General features: G+C 43.6%; 1 protein-coding gene across 5 annotated transcripts in view; it reads left to right on the top strand.

Moving 5' to 3' along the window:
* NRF1 (nuclear respiratory factor 1) overlaps positions 1-23,843 on the top strand; it is a 115,320-nt gene that overhangs the window by 85,021 nt on the left and 6,456 nt on the right. For all 5 annotated transcript variants that reach the window (XM_033098929.1, XM_033098932.1, XM_033098930.1 and 2 more), the window contains one exon: positions 2,387-2,511. In XM_033098929.1, the coding sequence (XP_032954820.1) occupies positions 2,387-2,511 (125 nt within the window). The remainder of the gene's footprint in view (positions 1-2,386; positions 2,512-23,843) is intronic.

The raw sequence follows: 23,843 nt of genomic DNA, 5'->3' as shown, positions 1-23,843 counted from the left end.
ATGGCTCTATTCAGCTTTTTGCTCAACTTCAGTTATAGCCCCAAATTTGTAATGAAGGAAATAAATTTGAAATACATCATCATGACCTAGAACTAAGTCAAAGAAAGCCTACAAATTAAAAGTTGCCATAGCTAAATGACTATAAAAAGGAGAAAGTCAGCACTTTTGCATTTAATATGTTATTTTGAGTAAATGTCAAAGAATATGTACATGGTGGAAACAACAATGTTAGGTGAAAAAGGTGGTCTGTAAAACTGTGCAGTATAATCCGGATTATTATCTGTTTAAAGTTGTGTTTAAGGCGAGAAGGAAATAACTTAAAAATATATATATATTTATATATATATATTTTTTAAAGATTTTATTGGGGAAGGGGAACAGGACTTGATTGGGGAACAGTGTATACTTCCAGGCCTTTTTTCCCAAGTCAAGTTGTTGTCCTTTCAATCTTAGTTGTGGAGGGTGCTGTTCAGCTTCAAGTTGTTGTCCTTTCAGTCTTAGTTGTGGAGGGCGCAGCTCAGCTCCAGGTCCAGTTGCCGTTTTCTAGTTGCAGGGGGCGCTGCCCACCATCCCTTGCGGTAGTCGAACTGGCAACCTTGTGGTTGAGAGGACGCGCTCCAACCAACTGAGCCATCTGGGAGCTCAGCCGCAGCTCAGCTCAAGGTGCCGTGTTCAATCTTAGTTGCAGGGGGCAGAGCCCACCATCCCTTGCAGGACTCGAGGAATTGAACTGACAACCTTGTCCACTGGCTCATGTGGGAATCGAACCGGCAGCCTTCGGAGTTAGAAGCACGGAGCTCTAACCACCTGAGCCACCGGGCCGGCCATATTTTTAATTTTTTTATACTTAGTGAAATTTTTACAAGTTTTCTACATGTGTTTTATTCTCAAAAAAAATGACTTTTTAAACACAGAGACACAAAAATTTAAAAGCAAGGCAAGTTATTAGAAGGGGAGAATTTTCTATTTAACGAGACTTTTCTGTTCGTGGAGTTTCTTTTACTGCTTCCCAGAATCCTCTTGGTGACCAAGAAGTCTTCTCCAGGGGAGTGATATTGTCAGTTGCTTTACTTGTCTGCTGACTTTCTTAGACCAAAGTGGCACTGTTGAGTTGGGTACATGTTGCTTTGTCCACAGTCATGACACGTGTACCCTAACCAGTCCACAGCCGCTCGCGCATCCCCACCTCTAGCTTGTGATTGTGAGACGACTGCCTTCATTCTGGCAAAGTCTGCAGCTTCAGAACAACGCTGAATCAACTGGTTTATTTGGTGTCAAAGCCAGGACTTTGTCCACCTATGCTAACCTCAATGACACCACCTCGTCTACTCCCTCAGTATCTGCAAAGTGGTACCTGACACTTTCCCAGGACAGGTGCTGGATTTTTTGGTTTTTGGGTTTTTTTTTAATTCACATTTTAACATCGCTGAAATTTATACGGTAAATTATAATCTTAACAATTGTCAGGAATTTTTCTTTCCTTTCTTACAAAATAATAGTATATTTTATAGTTTATAGCATCAAAGAATCAATAAAAATGGGTATTTATGCACACAGTAAAAGCATATAGTGAGGAAAAGAAGGAAAATGGGACACAAACTGCTAGAATAGTACTCACTGTGGACCTGGGTAGTATCTTTCTATTCTACAGAGTGTTTGTTTACTTTGCAATGAAGGCAGGGAGGGTTTTTATTGTATTGTGTTTCTGCAGTCAAGGAGTTTGGGCTTCTAGTGAAAATTTCATATTTTCAGTCTTAACTGAGTGCTGCGTGTGTGTACTGTGAGGCAAAGGGAAAAGTTGGACTTAGTCAACCATTACTTTGTATTTGAAATCGTAGATCTAAACCAAATTGTTACTCTTTAATGGTGATTGAATAGCAAGTCCAGGTTGCTGACTTCTCATATTATCATCCATCCTTGGCTATAAAAGGGCAGTTTCAGATGGTCTGCCTTGTGTTACTATAAAGAAAGAGAAAAAGAAGAAAAGCCTTGTGATTGACACCCAGAATGGCTTTTGCACTGTGAATATGGATCTGAGCTGCCTCTGGGACTTTCGAGCACTCAGTTAATACTGGTAAAGAGACTTATAATATATACTGGTAAAGAGCCTTTTGTCCCCAAACCCATTTCCTAGGCTTGAAGAAAATCTCACATTAGCTTTGTAAATAGATAAGCCTTGGGATTTCTCTAGCTATTTTTATTGTCATTTACAAACGACTGTGGCTCTATCCAGTAGCATTGGGATCGTGTATTTGCTGGTAAGCTCGCAACCATGGAGTCAATAGAGACATCCAGGCAAGGGGCAAACGGATGGTTTCTCTTGCTGCAGTGCTGTACCTTTATTTGACTTAACACGTCCCCCTCTCTCCTGTTCCTGTACCCGCAGCGAAGCTGCCGCCCATGCTGTCGCCACCCTGGCCGAAGCCACCTTGCAAGGGGGTGGACAGATCGTCCTGTCCGGGGAAACTGCAGCAGCTGTCGGAGCACTTACTGGAGTCCAGGATGCTAATGGTAAGAGAGCATCAACATTTTATTGAATTTCTTCCCTGTTTCCACTTCAACCTTCATGACGTGGCTGACAGCAAACCCTGCAGAAACAGGTTGAGCGTGGATTTGAGCTTTACTTTATTGGCAGGCAACTGACGCCTCAGAAAATTCTAGGAGCCTCTGATTCCTTTCACTAGTAGGAGACTTGGGGTTTCCTGTTAAAAAACACACACACAGAAAAAAACATGAGAATGGCTACCTAACTGAATTGAATTGCTTACCTGAAAAGTGACTGCTTTGCTATGACAGCACTTGCTGAGGGGTGTTTTAAAATCTGCTGCGGGTACATTTTGTCCTTCCTCTCCTATGGGGTAGATCAATGTCCTCTGCCGTAGCAGAAACTCTCCCACGGGCGGGTATATCACGGTAGCGTGGAAGTTCCGACTGTCTCGAGAAAGGCACCACCGTCTCACCACAGGGTCAGCCAGCAGGCTGTGATGTGGGTGCTTTTCTGGTCAGTGCTGTGGGTTCTGCTTCCTGTTAAATGCGGCCTCACCAGAACCTCTGGCTTTAGCCAATAGCATGCTACCACCGGCCCTTCTTTCCCAGCTCTTGACTTCCCAGATATTGATGATATCCTGAATAAACAAAAGGGATAATGTTCATAGAAGTATAGTGGCAAAAATTTACAACTTCAGCTCAGCTCTTTGAATTTATTTCGACTGGCTTTGGGTGTCAGTTACCAAGACTCAGGCTGCCCAGATAAGTGCCCCAGAAGTGTGGGGCAAAGAGGACCAGCCCTGTTCTGTGAGACATATGTGGTTGTGCATTAAACTTTAAAAAATGTACACAGAGGATGCCAAACAAATGTATACACATTTTAAGAAATGAAAAACTGGATTAAAATTACACTGATGGTCACCACTTTGAGCACCTCTTATAATTGCAGAAGTCAAATGTGACTTGCATTCATCTTTTGTTATTGATTTGTATTATTGAGTGTTAATTTTAATAGTTTTTTCCTTTCTTAAAATGTGTATACATTTTTTGGCACCCTTTGTAACATATATATGTGTATATATACATATATATGTGTGTATGTGTATATATATATACATATATATGCACAGTGTTAAGTGGGTCAAATTAAGTACTCTGTTTTTGTTTTGTTTTTTTTCAATTACAGTTGGCATACAATATCATCATAGTTTAAGATGTACAACACAGTGATTAGACATTTCTATAAGGTACTCTATGGTTTTTGGAGATTTGTTGCATAAAGTCCTGAAAAGAGGATAGATAATAACATACATTTATTTAAGCAGAAAGTTCCTTAATGGCGTTAGTGGCTGAAAAAGAAAAGTCCCTGGCACCTTTTTTAAGGTAATCCCTAAGAATTGAGTAAGACTTTAGTTGGAAAAGTATTTGAAGAAAGACACAATGCTGTGTCCTCCTTTGGAAGTGGGAAGAAGCAAGTACTTCTGTCCCCCAGAGAAGAATAACATAGAAAATGTAAAACACTGTGGCTTCTGAGAATAATTTTATTCAAACAAGCAAACAAAGAACTAGCAAATACTACAACTATAGCCTGCTTTTTCTGTAGGGGTAGGGGCCTCCATGAACTAACTGAGATATAGTTTATCTTAGCCAAAACACTGCAGGATAAAGGGCGTCTCATAGCCGTGTATGTTCCGCGTGAAAAGGACTATAGATAAAATTAAGGAAAACCTCCCTCTTTAGCTGGAATCCTACCCCTATTTTCTTACTGTTTTCTATTCCTCACCTAAATCCTAATCTACCTTGAATGAAAGGTAGGATATCTGGCTGTGTGAGATTCTTCTGAAGGGCAATTGCTATGATTCACTATGGAACTGCTAAAAATACTACTGCGTGTGGGCTTGATAGGAGACCTTGTTATCCCTTCTAATGGTCTTGACCTGACTGGACGAGGAGAACAGACTGCCTTATAGTTCTGGCCTCCTCCCCAGCCTCACCTTTTCAGATGGGTGAATTTGTAGGTAAGTGTAAGGACCCTCAGGCCAAGTAGACCTGTTCAGCCAAAAAGTTGAACCACACCCACTACTGTTGATTCCTGGAAGCTGCCTCTGCTCGGTAGCTTTGGCTTTTGTGAATCAGTTGTATCGATTTCATAGTGTTGGCTGCATTTGTGATAAAATTCTGGTCTACATCCTAAAAGCCAGTGGTTCCCCAAACCCAAAGCAGGCCGTCCCCAGTGTGTGACTGCTCACACATGCTAAACTGAGACTTGAGAGTTGGGGTTACCACCTTCTTGGTGCAGCTTCTACATCACCTGAGACCGTGATGTTGTGCCTTATCCCAGCCATTTTAAGTGAAGACTGATTGTTTCATTTGTACCTTGGAAATCCCAAGAATTAATCTAATATTGGGTATGACCCAAATAATTCTGATGCTCCTTCCATCTTCAAACATTTTTACCCATAGTGCTACAGCATTTACTCTGGGACTGGAACCACATTTTTCCCATTTAACCAGCTCATTTGGTATCTAGCTAGAATTTTAGGGATTCTCTTTTCATCATTCTTTCAGATTGTATCATATTACCAATGTTTGTCACTTCTGTGATGACAAGCTGTTGGAGTGTGCCAGTAGACCCACGTTTATCAGGAAGAACCAGATAATAGCAGAACAAGTTGCTATTTAGAAACGGACACTACTGGGGGAAAAATACATCTCAGATTCCAGAGTAGGATTTAAATAAAAATCCTAATAGCAGATGACTCTTCTAAGAGCAATTTGGATATTGTTCAGGCCTGTGACAGTTTCAGCATCTTCTGTGATGGTCTTGAGGAGATAAAGAACCACCACGTGTGGAGCTTGGTAGAATGCAGTAATAACCAGGGAGAGATGGCTGGGGCATGGTGAGGGGATGAAAGCAGTATCCTGCACGACAGTGGTTTTCAAGTTAAAGATAATTACCCAAGCATGGCAGAAGTTTAAATTCCAGGTCACCAAGGCAGACCTGACAGAGACTTTGAGCCCTGAAGACTTCCCCTTTTTCTGCTCCATACCCCGCACCCAACACTAAAAGGACTACTCGGGCATTAGCATTACTTTATTTCATTTATGTTCTCACCATTTTAATTGCAGTAAATGAGTCTTAGGTCTCTCAGGATGGAGTTTCATGGTTTGGTACAATTTAAAGATTTTTATAGGTGCCTTTCTTTTCATTGGAATTAGATAGAATTGCCTTAGTCTGGGAAAAGCCTCTGGGTGAGTTCCTCTTCTTTTCTTTTTAACAGTTATTCCTCCCTTTTCCCCCATTAATATAAGAGTTCATTTTTGAATTGTTTAATTGCCCATTGGTTTCCCTGCACTCTCCCATCCTCTATGGGCCTAGAACCGCTGCGCTAATGAGCACCCATGAAGGCGCGCTCACGCGGGCTTGAGGGGCTGCGTGGTACTCACCTTTCACCACCCTTGCCACCCACTGTTAACAATCCTCAGGGAACCAGATCCATACATCTTTTCTCTTCCTTCCTGTGGGCCACCTCAGAAGTGCTCTTCTGTCTGAGACCTTATTGCACATCCATGCAGCTGCCTTTCATTCCTGAAAACTGGACTGGGGGATAATACAGCTAACCGAAGTTCTTAGGCAGTCAGTAAAGTGAATGGGAATCGTGTGCGTCAACTGTTGTCCCACCACGCCTCTTCCCAGAGCATTTTCTTAAATGGCTGGCACTTTTTCTAAAGTTGCCACAAGAAAAAAGGGGGACATAGCATTTGCTGGGGGTTTTTTGATCTTCTGGTTTGGTTTGGTTTTTTGGGGGTCCTGATTTACAAAAGTTATCCATAATCCTACTACATAAAATGTTAATATTTTGAGTTTTTAAAATACAGCCTTTTTTCTCCATTCATAAAATTTTGTAACCTAATTAGCTCATGTCTACTATTTTATAACTCGTTTTGAAAATCTCGACCATTTTCATGTCATTAAATATTTTGTAAAAGATCATTTTGATACTTACTACTAGATCATATTAACCAATCCCCTATTGTTGATAATTTAGGTTATTAATAATTCTTATAGTAAAAATAATACTGTTTATCTTCTTGCCCACATCTTTGATTCTTTGCTGTCTACGTAACCTGTACTTGCTTCAACTTCCAACGGCACTGTTGAAAGTAGTTACCCCTCACCAACATTGGATAGGAGCATAATTTACTCTTTTTGCGGGGGCATAGTTGGTAGGCAATAAGTTGTATATCATTTTAATTTGCATTTGTTTTATATTAGTGGTAGATATTTTCACTTTTTTCTTCATGTTTTTATCTACACGTGTATATTTAGGGTTTGTTTACTCATGTTCTTCACCCATTTTTCTTTTGGAGTCTTTATCTTTCTCTTACTGATTTGGACAAACTCTTCATATATTAATGATATAACCTCTTTATTGTGTATGTTGCAAATCATCTTTCCCAGTTTGTTTTTATTTTACTTCCGTTACTTTCATTTTTATTTCCTTAGTTCTTTTTCTTTTACCTTTATGTTTACATAGGCCCCAAATCAGATAAATATCTAACTAGGTGCCAGTATTTCTGTTGTCTCATTTTTTATCTTAAATACTATAAAATATCTGGAATTTATTTTAGTATATGGTATTAGGTAGGAATCTGAATTAATACTTTCCCCTACATAATCTAATTATTCCAGCACAATTTATTCCATAAAAAGGTTGAAATCCATCCTTTCTAAACTGATTTGAAATGTGATTTTTACCATATGCAGAATTCCTAAATAGACTGTAGGAGGTCTTGTGTGAGGCTCTTCTATTTCCATTCATCTATTTGTTCTGTTCTTTGTACTGTAATAGTATTACAGTATACTATTAGTATTGTAGTATTATTAGCAGTTTGTGAAAGGCCTGTCTGCAGACTGAAAAAGATTCAATCAAAATTCCAAAGAATTTCTTAGGGACGTTTAATTTTTTATTTTATTTTATTTTATTTTATTGGGGAATGTTGGGGAACAGTGTGTTTCTCCAGGGTCCATGAGCTCCAAGTCGTTGTCCTTCAATCTAGTTGTGGAGGGCACAGCTCAGCTCCAAGTCCAGTCTCTGTTTTCAATCTTTAGTTGCAGGGAGTGCAGCCCACCATCCCATGTGGGAATTGAACCAGCAACTTTGTTGAGAGCTCACGCTCTAAGCAACTGAGCCATCCGGCCGCCCCACTAGTAGTTCAGCAGCAGCTTGTTGTCTTCAATCTAGTTGTGGAGGGCACAGCTCACTGGCCCATGTGGGAATCAAACCGGCAGCCCTGTTGTTCAAAGCTCGCGCTCTAACCAACTGAGCCATCCAGCCGCCCCTAGTTTAATTTTAAAGCTTACCCACACCCCAATAACCTTTAATTAAAAAAAAAAAAGCTTATCTAGAAGAATAAGGCTTATTTTAGCCATTTTTTTAAAAATCGTACCAAGCCTTTTAACAGAACTGCTAATAAGATATAAAATTAACTAATAAAAGTTTTCTCCTCTCCTACCCCAGCTTTCCCTGGGGTACGGGACATGTAGCCTTTGATTATACAACAGCTATGGTACTGAACAATATCCCGTGGTGTGAATTTCTAATAACACTATCCTGGGAGCATTTATTTTTGGTTTAATGATAGAGGCTGTGTTGGTTTTATGTGTACTAAACGATGACGGAGAGATTGTGTTTCAGTTGAATGGGTTAGGGGATTGGGCGACTTATGCTGCTGGGGATCTAGCTTCTGGGGAGTGTCCGTCATTACAGAGATGGCCCGGGGTGGGAAGCAGGTGAATTGGATAAGGAACTCTGTGCCTGCGATGGTTCTCACTTTCTCAGACAGTGACAAACCAGGCGTGCCTTTCTAGGCTAAGAGACTGTGGCTGTCCATTCTGTTTGTTCAGAATTCTGTGGGGGCCCACTTCTTGCACTTTGAAATTTTAGTTTTCTTTTTTCCCCCAACTTCTTCTGTTTCGTGTTTTGTATTAAAGATGATAGTGGAGCACTCCCCACTTATGGAGTACTTCGAGATAGAACATCAGCCTTCTTTTCCACTATTGACATTGTATTCTTCTCAATTCCATTGTCCCGTTAATTTTATTTCTTTAACTAACATTTATATAATGCCCACTATGTACAAGCAGTCTGCTAAGTATTTTACATGGATTAACTTGTTTAAAACTCAAAATAAACCTATGAGGTAAATATTCTTACCCCCATTTAATATGTGGGGAAACTGAGACACAGGAAGCTTCAGTAACTTGACCAGGTTCACACAGAGAGCAGCAGAAGTGGAATTTGAATTCAGTCAACTTGTTTCTAAACCACTCTGCTATGATACCTCCCTTTGGTATGAGCTGGTTTCTGCCTGGACTCCACCAGTGGAGAGATGGCTGTCCCCTGATGTTGAACAAATAAGAGTGGGAATGTCAGGCCTTTCTCCTCACCCCTGCCACAGGCCACTTGCCACAGCGCCTGTCTGCCCCAGCTGTTCCTGATGGCTGTAGGGATGCGCTGGTGGTTTCTTTGCCGAGTGCTCCCCGCCCAGTAAGCAGCCCTCCCCTCTGAGCATGCTCACATGCCCTTTACTAGCCTGCAGGGGCCCTGTGTGTTTCTCCGGTGGCAGAATTCACAGAACCAACCAGTTGGCAGCTGGCTGTCAGACAAGTATTTTCAGAGAGAAGACCATGTTGCAATTAGTGAACATGTCTTTTTATTTTCATCTGATTGAGGAGGGGTGGGTGGCTGCTGTTTAGGACCAGGGGACATTGGGGGAGAGTAGATGATGTTCAGAAGGAAGTAAACCGAGCTGAAAAGTTGTTTCCTCACCTGGAAGCCTCTGTTCAAGCCCTCCTGCCCTTCAATTGATGCCGGGGCTCTTTCAGCCTTCCCTGTCTCTAGGGAAATAGAGACCAAGGTGGTCGGGCTGGGGCATGGAGCAAAGGGCTCAGGAAAGTGTACGTGTCTGCCTGGAGCAAGTTGGCAGCTAATTTGCTTCTGCTCCTCATTGCACCTTCCCCTTGACTCTGCCTCCAGCCCTGATGGGCTCCCCCAGAGAGTTTGGAATGTGCATCTTTGTCCCTCGTCCAACACCCAGAGACCGTCCATTACTTGTGCTGTCCTGGTTAAGATCTGGAGCCAGCTACCTTTCTCATCCCCTGAATGAAGGGAAATGGACCAGAGGGCTGGGTCTGCTTAAAAATTAAAGCTGATTACAAGGCATTAACATTTACTTACAGGAAGAGCAGTCCTTCTCATTCTCTTGAGGGCAACATGTCCCCCCTCTTTGTTCTGGCCTGGCCCTGGCGGCAGTCCTGCTGCTGCGGTTCCCCCTTAAGAGTCATCCACAGAATTTCCTACAACTACTAACAGACCACACTCAGTCTTGTCGCACTATATATAAAACAAGTGAACATTTTACTACCCATTCCAACTACCAAATCAAACTAAGTCAATTTTATAATTTATTTTTTTTTAATTCTGTCTTACCTTCACACTGAACATATCTTTGCCTTTTTACCTCCCTAGTTTTCTTGGACCTTATTAAAAACTTTCTAAAATATGTGTTTCCCCAATTGCATTTCATCTCATCTGTGTTCATTGGAATATCTTTTTTAAAAATAGATCTTTTTAGCAAGAGGGATGTAAGAGTTGATGGATGAGGATAGAAACATGAAGTTCAGATAAGGAAGCAGGGCTCTTGGGTGGGGTCCTTGCATGAGAGATTGGAACACACATTCCTATTCTGCAAGGGCCTCCCGAGTGAGACAGGACGACGGAAAGGTCTTTTCTGTACTGATTATAAAAGGGTAAACCCAGCTGGACCCAAAGGAGGCAATGTGTGTGTGTTAATTTTCTATGAAATACTACTTGATGTGTATTATAAGAATATTAGGGCATCCTTCACTGAGGTCTGTGGACCCTGAGAAATTCTATACAAAAAGTTTTTGTGTTTTTCTGGGATCTATAGCTTTGATCAGATGTACAAATAGATCAGAGACATCTCCCATCTCCCCACACCCACCTCCCAAAAAAGATGAAGAACCTCTGCCATATAAAGTGGTGGCTAGAGTCATTGAACTTTGTGGGTATCTGGTACAGAGCTGAGAATAAAAGGTGGGGCAAGGGAAATGGGAGGACTTGCAGGCCTAGCTGGATCCGCTAAAAGCTGCACCACTACCAGGCTGTGTGATCTTGGGCAGGCAAATTAACATCTCTGAGCCTTAACTGTAAAATGAGGATAATGGTAGTTCCATGAGGTAGCTCATAAGGTAGTTGTGAGCATTAAACAAAATGATTCCTGTAAAGTGCTTAGCATGGTGCTGGGCGCATAGATGAGCTGGGAGCCTGACATTATCAGTGGCAGCATCCGTTTCTCCATCGTTCTCCCAAAGGCATTAAGTTGCACAGAGTGCGCAGTGCTGTTGCAGACCCTGCTTTCCCGTCTGCAGGACAGATCCACCTATTTACGTTACACCAGTGAAGGGTTTGTGCTCCAGAGGTGAATACTATAAAAATGGGAATAGTCAGAGCCCTCTGTAACCTGGAGTGAAGGAAATGGAAGGAACTTTGATCGAAGGTGACATTGTTGAATGGCTCCTGCATTTGGCCGCGGCTCGCTCCTTGGGCGGGGACTGCTGTTCTCCTCCAGCACGTGGCTTGCAGTGGTTAGCATGGCCTCTGCTACTCCTAATGGCGTTGTCGCCTCAGCTCTCACAGCTGCATTGCATTTCAGCTTCCATCGTGAAGGGTGGCTTTCTTCACTGTTCACTATTATCTCCGCCGCCATCATCCTTCATTACGTACTCCATGTCCTCCTCTTCCAGCTCTTCTTTAAAAATAAGAGACGAAATGCCAGTCCTCATTGTGATAAAGTATAAAATGCATCTCGCATTCTTCCTTTTTTCTGTGCTCTTCATTCTCTGGACACATTAGTGTATGGACTTGTTCCCAAAAGTCAGTGGACATGTAAATGTTAAGCTAATTTAGGAAATATATCAATGTTACTCCCCCTCACCCCCCCAAAAAAGTGCTGATAGACTATTCTAGAGTACATTAAATCACTGTTTGCCTCAGTATTTTAATTCAAGTTGAAGTAAATAAGTGTATTGAATCAAGATTTATTGTAAGAGTGCATTTTTAGTCCCCGTGAAGCACGATAAGAGCTTTAAAAAGATGTTGCACTCTTTGATACTGTGATGCTGTTTGTACCGTTAATCCAAAAAATGGTGAGTTCAGTGCCTCCAGGGCTTGAAGCTGGCAGGCCCTGAGCAACAGTGCTGTGTGTGAGCCGAGGACCTCGGCTTGCAAGTCCTCCTGCAGTCCCCAGACATTAGCGCCTGTGGCAGCTGTGGGCTGTTAGGCCATCCTCCTGTGAGGTAAATAAATGGCCCTCTGCCACTGACAGGGGACCTGAAGGGAAGCTAAGTACTAGGATGGTGTCAGACCGTGCTGAAGCATTGCCTGTCCTGTAAGAAAAAGCAAACGAAGATGCATCTGTCTCACAGCTGTTCCCCTTTGGAATCACAGGGCTTTTTGAAATGGAGGGGGTGGAGGGCATACTCAGAGACCTGAAAAGATTACTTCCTAGAACAAAGAAGATAAGGAGAGCTCTGAGTTGTAGCTCAGAAAGAAGAGAGGTGAGATGTGAGTGCATAAACAGAGCTCATTTATGCCCGGGCTCATTTATGCATAAACAAAGCTCATTTTGCCCGGGCTGTGGTGGGCTCCCTGGGCCCTGGCGCTGTGCTGGGAGCTAATTGCATGCAGCTCCTCTGAGCAGGATGCTTCCCATGTCCTCCACGGGCCGCTGTGGGAAACACGCTTTCTCTGCAGACAGGGTTCCCCACTTCAGTCAGCTAATGAATGGTTTTCACTCTGGGAACATGTTGGTAGATGTCATGCCAGGAAGATAGATAACTGTTCCAGTTTTGCTCTGTTTTTGCCTTTTAACTATGTGTGTAAGCATGGAGCATAATTATTCAGGACCTTCATCCTTTTCTTTCTCTAGCCTTCCTTTTCTTTGTCCAGTACACTCCTACCCCCTCACTACTACCACTATGAGCTCTGTGCATTATTCTACCTTCATCCAGTAAGGTGAGCGGAACAGAGATTATGAGCCCTGCTTTGCAGAGGCAGCTCAGGTGGGACTTGCCCACGGTCACTCAGCTACTAAATGGTGAAACTGGAAACCAAAACCCCATCTCCATTACTTTCTTTCGCCAGACGGGAGCTCCCTTCTTTCCCTTGCATTCCCTCTTGCCATCCCGTCCAACCTGGGAAGTAAAAGAAGGTGTAAAACAAGTGAAAATCGTTGTCTTTCTTATTCACCTGATTAAACTCTTACTTGGTTTTACAGGATTATTTTAAGGAATGGTCATAGCCATATTTCACTCACTTTAAAAGTCAGTATCCTGTAAATCTTAGCAGAAGCAAATCAATAAATGGTGTCAAAACCCAAGATCTGAAGGTATGGTCTCTAATATGGTAGCTACTAGCTATGTGTGGCTCTTTGAATTTAAATGCAAGTTAATTAAAATTAAATAAATTAAAATTTCAGTTACTCAGTCACACTAGCCCCATTTTAAGGGCTCAATAACCATGGCCTAAGGTACTGGATTTTTTTATTGAATTTTAACTTACTCGCATTTAAATTTAAATAGCCACGAGTAGCCAGTGGGTACTGCAATGGAATGTGTAGGTGTACAACACTTCCGCCATTGCTGAAAGTTCTGTGGGATAGCCCTGATCCAAAGTGCATAGCAAAAGTGCCGTGGTATCCTGGCAAGTCGTGCCCACTCTGGCAGCACAAATACTTCATGAGCCTTGCCTCCCTGTGACCTTCTCAGCTCATGGACAGCATGGCTTTACTAAAAAAAAAAAAACACAAAAAAAACACTACCATGTGACTGCAGTAATCCACAGCCAGTAAACAGCTGGGCAGCAGGGCTGCTGCAAGAAGCACTGGCCTATTTGTGTGCACTGCAGAGTCCCAAGCAGGAAAACCTGAGACAGGAGTCAGTGGTGACACCTAGACCCACTTCCTAGTCTCTTTATTCATGACCCAGGCCCCTTCGAGGGCTCACAAGTACAAATTTCTCTTCCAAAATACAGGCATCTTCAAGCCAGGCTCTCTAATGGATTTACACTGACCCCAAAAAGGGCCAAATAGCCAGAGTCTGGTGGGTCACAAGGTTGCAAGAAGACATTCCTATTGGATAAATTCCAGACTTGACAGTGAAGCATGGCTGCTTCTAAGAAATGGGACCGTGGAGATGGGTAGTGGAGCTCTCGCTTCTAGAATACCCAGAGGCATGCACAGTTCTCTGCCCTTTCACAGCACTGAAGCTTGTCCTCCTTCCTTACTCCCTTCCTAATGACCTGACGTCCAAAACGATTTCCGGAATAGCTCTCGGAGGGAAGGGGCAGTTTTTCTGACTCCCTAGTCTCCTGCATCGAGGGAAATACATTGATGTCACTAATTTTAGGGACAGCAAAGAATATTTGGTCCTACTCTCTTTCGTGCCTAGGATACCATGAGCAGACTGTAACTGCTTACTGCTACTGCAGGGAGTATCATTAAACACTCTGAATGGGAAGGGAGCTCATCTTCAGAGAGTTCACTCTTAGCACTTCCGGACACGTTCTTAGGATCTGGTCCGCTAAGCCTCCATTTGGAGGGAAGAGGTAGTCATCTCACGCTGAGCAGCCCTGCTTCAGAAAGCCTCTGTTACTCATGGAAGCATATTGTCCCTCAGGCGTGCCAGGGCAGATGAGACTGAGATTCCCTTCTCCACATTTCCAGGCCTTTCTTGTCACTCATCAGGCTTAGCCCCCACAGCCGGAGGGGTTTCCAGTTGTCAGGGTTCTTTGGTGCCTCTGTCTGTCTCCTGCCAAGATGCTGACCTGTGGATACCTTCAGAAGGAGCAGGACTGTCTCTTGAAAAATGTCATTGTGGGTTTAGATTCATCTTTTTCCTTGTCGAGTCTGCAAGTCCAAAGGGGGTGTGTTAAGTCCCGATACCATTATGAACTGGGCAGCTTTAGGCATTCGTGATTTGTACACCAGGAATTGCTAATCTACGCTCTGCTATTTGAAGATTTAAAGACGGCAGGAGAAAAAAGAGGGCCTTTTCCAGTGAAATGTTAGGCCACGGTACATTGGTCTTTATTCTTAGGACTCATCTGAGCGTTGCCATGTCCGTCAGATGTCACTTTTTGATGTTTTCCATGTTAGAAGCTGAATGCCTCCAGAGTTGGCTCCTCAGGGCTCCAGAGGGAATTAATACATGTTGTCAAGCCACACTGGCCTACCTTCCTCTGCTCCTTGTTCTGACCGTGTCAGGGAGTCTCAGCTTGGGAAAGCTTGATGAACCAGGGACATTCTGGGCAGAGGACTCCGGCCAGGGCTTCGGGACAGAGATTCCCAAGAAGGTGCCTGCCATCTGGCAGGTGGACACCACTGACCATGGTCTCCTCTCCAACCCCAGTGACCTCAAGGCCAAGTTACATGTTTCGTGATCTCATTCTCCTTCCCTTTAGGTCCCCAGATCTTTCTGAGTCTTTGTTATCGAAAGACAGATTCTGGTCTTAGATAATTCCAGCTCCTTGTAACCAAGACAGAATCTTGGTGCCTCACTGCAGGTAATATTCTGTAAAGGGATTTTTATTATTATTATTTATTTAGCATACCAAACCCAGAGCCATGATTGGAGAAGTTTAGTTGGAGTCATTTCTGTTCAATATGTAGATGAAAAAGTGGGTTTTTTAAAATTGAGCGTGTAAAAGGAGGATTAATCACTGTTCGCACAAGAACCAGAATTTCATGACGGGAAAAATTCTTCAGAGTGAAGTTTTCAAGGTTCTTGGGTAAAGGGGACTTTCCTCTTTTTATTTATGCTTCCATTAGGATTTTGAAGGAATGTCAGCGCACTGTTATTAACTCTAATAGCTTGCACATCACAGCCAGTATGGTTTGGGGCCCTCTGGCTCTCAGGTTACCTGTGTAAATACAGGGATTCACTTCCCAGATCTACCATTTGCTTAATAAAGAGCAAATGTGCAGCACCCAGCAGCAGCAGCAGTCTGGCAGAGCAGTAATCTGAACAGGATAAACATGCTTCCTTTTTGTGTGATGCTCTCTCCGTCCTCCTGCCAAGAGCCAGGGTATCAAATGAAGGGAAGCTGTGGTTGGAATCAGGAAAGTGAATGTCTAAGAGGCACCTGCTTCATTCAACAGATCTGCTTCCCCGGGGCCTCCCACTGCACATCTGCTCCTCACAAAGCACCTTTTCTCCTCCTTTTGGTCAGACTGAGAGCCAAGGCCAAGCAAGGAGACATGTTGGTTTGGCTTTGTCAGCACAATTACCTGTGACGTTGTAATTACAGCAAGTCTTCATTATTAGAAAGTCCCCAGTTTAGAGATTTTCTGAGCCTAAATGGGGCTTTCATAGTGAAATTGCTTAAAACATCTTTTCTGTTGTAAAGCTAGCAGTTGGATCTGAGAATCTTTGAAGGGGTCTATATATGGAAACTGAGACAGTGCTCTGAGCGAGACTACAAAGCCCCTGCTATCAGATTGGCTCGGAAAGAGGCATCCAGCAATTCTTCTGCCTTTGCGGGGCCCGGCCTCTCCTAACTGCTCATAGCGCTGTAATGTATAGCTGTACTGTATTGTTCTCAAATGCTGATGAAATTTCTCACCTGGGCGCAGTGGTGGGAGGGTTGCTGTTAAAATAAGGTGATGGGGTAGGCCAGCAAAGGAAAAAAACCTGTGATGTAAATAAGGGAAATGGCAGGAAAATATATTTTAGGTGAATGCAGAGCATGCAATTTCAGATTGAGTTTCCGTCTAAATAAAGGCAACTCTTACCATCTTCTATAGTGTGTGCACGACTGAAGCACATTGGTGATGCTCTGGAAAGGTTATAGAGCTGCGCTCTGGCTGTTTAAACTTCAGTGAATTAAAATCCAATACAATGAAAGACTCAGTTCCTCAATCACACCGGCCTCATCTCAAGTGCTCTGTAGCCACCATATTGGCCGGCATACAGATGGAACATTATCCATTGTCACAGTGGGCAGCGCGGTTTCAGAGGTTGGTCTGAACCTCGAAATGTCTCGACTGCTTCAGTAAGCCTTGGCGTTTCTGTTTCAGCCTTGTTGGAAGGAGAAAAGGAAGTTTACTTTAACGTTTTGGCACAACTCCTTCAAACCATGTTACTTAGACGGTGATCTTTACCTTTGTACCTTTCCATTTTTTTCCTCCGGGAGTCTCATGTCCTTCCTCCCCTTTGCTCCCCCGCTTGCAAAATAATAACAATAATTATTATGATTATAATTATAATAATGGATTGTAACCATGAGAAAGGACCTTAATTTTAGGAATGTCTACTTTCAGCTGCCCTGCTCCCTGGCCTTCCCTTCCTTTATGACCCTACTGTTTGACTGGAAGGCGCTTTTCTCCATAAACACTGCTTCTGATTAACAAGAAGGCACGTAAATACTCAGGGCCAAGAGTGTGGGTGTGAATTGTTCGTTTTCGCACAACGTGGAGTGTGCACAACACTCCCAGCGGGGCACCCTGAGCTGGTGGCACCCCTTCCCTTCTCAGCAACTCTGGGGACCGAGGCAGGACCTTTCATCTTGCTTCCTCCATTTGTCTGCCTCTAGTAGCTGCTACATGGTTCCTTTGACTCCTGAGAGAGAACCTGTATGAAATAACAATACCACCTCCAATTTAGACAATGTCTTCTTTCTTAACTTAAATCATGTAAATTTAATGTTACTTATCCTCATAGCAACCCTATGAGACAGAAGTGGCCTGTCAATTTTATAAATATAAATATAGTCAACTCTTAGTTGCCACGTACGGATTTATCTGTCATGCAGATTAATCGTGACACATTTTAAATCCTTATACAGTTTCTCTAAGCAAGCCAGCCTAAGCCTGGGCCATCTCTTCCACCCCCACTCAGCTGCTGAATACGTAAGGAATACAAATTAGTGTTCATATTAGCTTAAGGAAGACATAATTAGGAAAATCAGTCTGCTCCAAGAAAAGTACATCATAAATTCCAGTTTAGAGGGCAATATGGGGGATGTGAACTACCCTCCCTTCGGCTCAACTAAGAGCTGACTGTAAGATCTACTTTTATAAACGTGCATGCCGTTAGCAGTCAGTGTGCTGGCTATTTGCTGAAGGCATGTTTATAAAACCCTTCCCGGGCGAATGTCAGAGACAGTTTGTGCCCCCGCAGCAGTGCGTGCCCCTCCACAGCACGTCTGGTGGCCCATCCTGCCCAGTGCTTTTTCAAAGTTCTGTGTTATTGTCGGGCCTCTGTATGGCAGGCAGACTGTGCCCAGTGCAGGCGGGTGCTGACTGAGAAGGCACAGGGGCGTCATCTTTGGAGAAAGAAGGAAGCAGCTGGAGGGGAGAGGAAGTGAGCAGCTGCCCTTCCAGGCGCTGCTTCCTGCGGTGGTGGAATTCCTTGCCTGTAGTCCTCACCACCCGTCACCTGGGGGTTTTAGTAAACACTAATGATTTTGTATAGATTATTATTTCCCTAAGGGTTACAAGATGGTGACTTCTCTAATGTCATCATTCCTTCTGCCTTTCTTAGCTGGCATTCTTTTATAAAGAACTTGTCTTCGTTAACAATTTGCTTATGCTAAATACAGTCCAGATAGGAAAGGCAGGATAAATACTTTACCAAAATGAAGTTTTTTGACATAGATTTCTTTCTATGTGACAGTCAAACCCTACAACTGTCCGTTTATTTCCACTTTCTAATCAGCTGTCTTCGGGAGTGTCACTGCCTACAACAAATCTAACGCTGCTCTTTATATGCTCTCAGAAAGTTGGTTCGTTTTCTAAATGGTACGCTACAAATTGTGCTAAGAGTGGAAAAATCAGAGCATCGTTGGGAGCTTCTTTGCTTCAGTCTAACCTTGTTCAGATAGAACAGGCAAGGGCTGGATGGCGGGCACACCAGGGTGAGGTATTCCTTGTCCTAGGCGATCCTTTTGTGCCTATTTGAGATTTCCTACAGTAACAAATTTGAAAATGTTAATAGTAACAGAAACAGAAATCTCTGTTCCTAATTCTGGGCTCTTCCCAATTGAGCCTCCTATTCATGTCCACCCCTGACTATTGTCAACTCAGACAGTTTGGTGACTGACTCTGGAGGTAACTCTCACGTTGCCCATACGCCGTCCACTGGTACATAGACGTTGGAGGCCGTGAGTGTTGGTCCCACCCTTCTTCCCGTGATTTCTTCTGGAAATGTACTACTCTCCTCTTGCCCAGCTCAGTACACTCGGACCAGCTGTCCTTGCAAGCACGTAACAAGCTTCAGTTGGACACTTTCCTCTCCTGCCATTTCAGGTTAAAGTCCTCTTGGTCAGATCAGCAGGCTTTGGAGTCAAGCTGGCTCAACCCCCCATTGGGGGCTCAGTCTGCAGGATAATAAACCACAGTGGTTCTGAACACTGAAGCACACAACCCCGATTTCATTCATGGTTCCGGGCATTCCAGTAACTCCAGGAGGAAATTGTGAAATTACATCTCCAAACTATGTTTTGAAATACATTTCACTAGTAAAGTGAAAATGGATTCATTTTTAACATCTGGCTTACGGGGGCGAGAGGAGTTCCCTGAGGTCTGCAAAATCAGGCCAAGGACACAGTGGCACTGCCCTACCCGGCAGAGTCATTGCTATGAAAGTTATTCCAGAAAGGAGTTTTTCCCGATGAGGCGTGAGCTTGTCTAGCACATGCAGAGAAAACCTTGGATGCGCAGAAGTGCCTGTTACACGAAGGCTGCTATTGGCTTCGTGAGAATATTCAGTACTTGCCGAATGTGGTACAGATTTTAATCCATAAATCCCTTAAATGCCCCAAAAGCCATGGACATAGAAAACACAGAAAAGGAAGCGTAAATGCCCTGGAAGCAGCTAATAGAGCAGAAACAGAACCACTGGGAAAGAAATGCTTTTCCTCTGTTTCCCCCTTTTGTTACTATCATGAGGGTTACCTGGATCTCCTTTTCATCTGATGCTGACGTTCTTTTCATGACCTTCCTTCTTGTCCTATATCTGTCCCTTCCATCTGGTCCTTGTTTGTTATTCTCAGCCTCGGTCTGCCGCCTGCCTCCTGGACTAGCTTCTTTCCCTGATCTCCTTGCATGTTCTCCCATTTCTACACCAGTACAGAGCATGCCTACTTTCTCATATAATGGTTGTTTTCCTTAGACATCAGCCCCTGATGTCAGTTTCCTTCCAGGCCTGCAAATGACATTTTTTGAAGGACTTCCCTTCTGCCTGTCACCAGAAATACCTGTTGATATTCTTGATGGTTTCTTTAAAAACTGCACAAGTTGCTTAGGTAATAACAATACATGGTTTCATCTCTTATTTATTTATTCCTAACCTTTCCAGTCACAATCTTCTGGTTCCCCATTTAAGCCAATATTTTCCTGATACATATAGTTAGCTTTCACGTCCATAAACTACAGAAGGCATTACATTGTAAATTTTTCCTTTGGGTTTTAAGAATTATTTCTCTTCTACCCACAGTTGTGTTTATTTGATAATTTATTTGTTTAGCTCTCTACTTTTCTCTTACATCTATCAATATTTTTCTCCCAACTAAAGATATTTCCATGACCAACTTGGAAGGCCTTTGGGCTGAAAGATTCAGTTACAGCAAACAACAATTCCCAAAGGTTTCCCAGATTGTGAGGGCAAATGAAAGGCCCATTCTTCCTCAGGCCGTCTGTCCTGCTCTATCTTGTCGTGGAGTGGGTGGGGGGAGGGCAGTCTGCGGTTCTGGCTGACCCTGACCAGGCCTGCAGCTCTGATCTTGAGCCTATGTCGTTAGTTTTTGGAGGAGGTTAGAAATTGATCAGAGTGATGACCTCATATCACACTGTCCCTGATCATATATTTAATATCCCTAATATTGATTAATAGTTCAGTCTGGAGTATTTATTTACCAGTGCACAGAATCGGCAGCTATTTCATATGTGACGGTGCAGAGCCAGTGCCAGTTCTGACCACCACTGCCTTTCAGAAAGGAAGCTGCCCGTCAGTCCATCTGCCCTGATTTCATGGCTTTTATCTCTCATCTTTACTTTACATCTTTGGAGGCCGTTGGCGAATGGTGTGCTTCCTGGCAGGAGCCACTCGCGGCTGAAAGGGGATCTGTGCTGTCTCTGCGTTCCTTTCTGTTTTCTGAGAACGTTAGGCCAACATCGGTGACCCCAACCAGACTTCATCAAACCTCTTATTCAGAGTCATCTTTGAAAAGTCCCTGCCATTTATTGGGTACCAACTGCAGGCCAAGGGCTGTGCCAGACTTTCCTTAGGTCAGCACATTTAGGCCTCTGTAGCCTGTGAAATGAGTGATCACGGTTTCACATGTGAGGAAAGCGAGGCTCACAAGCCATTGGATGGCACAGCCACGATTCACGTAGAGGTCTTTCCAATTGGGAAACTAAGTACGACAGCCTGTTGCACCATCACGTAAAATGCCCCGGAACTGCCATCCAGCATTTGGCCGCACTTCCTCAAGAATGTGGTTGTGGAGAAGCCCTGCTTCTTTCGGGAGCCGAGTACAAGCTTCAGATACTTTAGTCTGTGGAGGCCAAAGCTAATGGGAATGGAATCAAGGTTCTGAAAATCAGGAAGAACCTGCTCAGTTGTCATATTCAGTTATTACGCATCTATGCCAACAATCTGAGCAGATTTATACAGAGGAAAAGAGTAACTACTTGGAAACAGGTTCACACAGAGCTGATGCCAAATGAACTATAGAGGCAGTGAAGTCACAGGAGGGAGAGAGCCTCGTGGGCTGTTCTGTCTGGGATAACCCCATGAACGACGTGGAAATTGTTAGAAGAATGGGACTTACGTTGGCAGGGGATCATTCTAGGCCAAGGGTTCTGTCTGAGCAAATACATGTCGTGATGAGGGGAAAACAATGGTTGTAATGAAGGGATAATATAGAGTGTTCGTGGGAAAGGCTGATGTAATTTCTCAACTATTAACTATTTGGACTTTACTTTTCCCTTAGAGAACCACCAAAAGTGTGTGTGTGTGTGTGTGTGTGTGTGTGTCCCTGTTTTGGTGGGATGGGATGGCCATTGCCAAATAATATTTCAAAAAGACTTAGCTAGCTGTGATATATAGACTTATTCATCAAATCTCAGAATACTAAAAGAAGTTAGTCTTGGGAAAAATAAATTCCATTTATTACACATGTGTGCACGTGCGTGCGCTCCATTGCACAGCAGGTAAGTGATAAAACTCGCTACCTGAGGAGAGGTCAGGAATGATAAAATCACAGCATGTGCCAGGTTGTGACCCAGCCTTTAAAGTTCCTCTCCTTGGTGCCTCTCGCGGTGCCGCCATTAGAGACACACCACCATGAAACCTCACGGCCTCCTGATTCACATAAAACAAGGCCAAGCCCTTAATGTGAGCAAATGGCCTGAATTTTCAGAGCATGTCCCCATATCCATCACCTCGTGTGGAAATTTTAGAAGATCCCTCTGGCTACTGTGTGGAGAACAGACTGCAGTGGAGCAAGGGCTGAAGCCTGGCGATCACAAAGGAAACTAAAGCATGGTCCAGGCAAGAGGTGGTAGGCATTTGTCTAGAGTGGCAGCAGTCAATGTAGTTGAGTCTGTGTTTGCATTTGCAGGAAGCGTAGACAGGAGTTGCTGATGTATTGCATGTGAAGTCAAAGAGGACTTGACTTCAGAGTTTCGGACCTGAGCAGCTGGAAGGATGTACTTGCCACTTGTTGAGGTGGGAGAAGAGTGGGAGGACTGTGTCTGACTCAAGAATGATACCCAAGTCGTAGAAAAATAGAGCAGGGTCAGGTCTCACTGGCTCTTACAGGGAAATGTGGTCCTGGAGCCAGCAGGTCCTCCAGGGATTTTGGTCTGACTGCTGTTTGACAAGGAAATCCTTGTGCTGGGACCTGGAGTTCCTGAGTCCCCTTTGGCTTCTTTTCCCATTTTGGCCAGTTCTGTGAACCTTACAAGAAGCCTGTGAGGAGACGCAGCAGGGAGTGCAAGAAGATAGCGCTCTCCCTTCCGGGTCCCTGCTGGCCACGGTGGTCCATGGGTAGGATGTTCTGTTGCGTGGAAAAACTCGAGAGAGAAAGAACCGCTCAGTCTCTCTAGGTCCATGTTTTTTTTTGTTTTAAAAATACTTTGTATCCGTTTACTTTTGAGTTTAAAGAAAAAGGAAGGGGATTGGATTTACTAAACTGAATGAACTCTAAGGTTTCTTACAGCTTTGAAGATTCGAGTACTAGAGATTGGGAGACTTATAAGTATGTGCCTGTACGATACGTCTGTGGTTCTGCCAAAGGAGCTTGCCTGTCATTTGTGAAAGGGAAGAATACATGCCCTGCCTGCTTCTCCAAGGTCTTAGCAGAAATCAAATGACATGCAGTGGGTGTAAGAGGGCTTTGAAAAGTGCTCTACAAATGCCAAGAGAGTCTTATTACTAGGATTGTACACGGTCTCTGAAAAACAAAAAGGAGAACATCAAGCCCTTAAAGCAGAATTTGAAGGGCTTCCTGTTACTTAATCAATTGAAATGACCCAGAATACAAGCTTAGATTAACATACGCCTTCGAGATTAGGGCTAATCAGGGGCAGGCTGAGCAGATGTGGGGGACAGTCCCAGCCTGATTACTGTACCTCAGCATTTAATCATCTCCTCCTCCAAGGGCAGCCGGCCGACTTAGTGCGTGCTGGGTTTCCAAGCTTCCAGGCCCCTCCCCCCTTTCCTCACCATGGACATAAAGGCTTTTAGGTCAGAGACACTGAGACGATTTACTCTAATCCATGTCAAAATGGCTGTGTGTGGGAGGAGAGTGGGTGTGGGTGTGGAGAGAGAGACACGTTCTAAAATCCCCACAATGGGATGCTAATGCATTTTTTTAAGGTAGAGGTAGAATGAAACTGCCTGTGGAAAATAGTGGGTTGGGATTTCATGGTATTTGAGGTTATGAAATGATCCCTGTATGTGGAATTTCTCCCTCTGAAAAGCTTTGCAGGTATGTAGTCACTGTGACCCGTTAGTTATTTATTCTCGAGACAGCTCTGTGTGGGAGTCGTTTCGTCACCCAGTTATAGAGACCAAATTTACTCCTTCCCTGCGTGTGAGGTGAAGTACAGAAGATGAAATCTTGTAAAATGGTTTTATTTGGATGGGTCCTGAATGCAGTCATTGTGATATTGCTCTTTTCTGGACTGGGCCCCCATGCACCCTTAGACTCATCCAGTTCCATCACTCAGTCCGAGGACAGACAACTGTGAAATCGCAGAAGGTAGGT

This window comes from Rhinolophus ferrumequinum, chromosome 26, assembly GCF_004115265.2.
Source record: "Rhinolophus ferrumequinum isolate MPI-CBG mRhiFer1 chromosome 26, mRhiFer1_v1.p, whole genome shotgun sequence".
Lineage (NCBI taxonomy): Eukaryota > Metazoa > Chordata > Mammalia > Chiroptera > Rhinolophidae > Rhinolophus > Rhinolophus ferrumequinum.
This window is presented reverse-complemented; position numbering and strand designations above follow the sequence as displayed.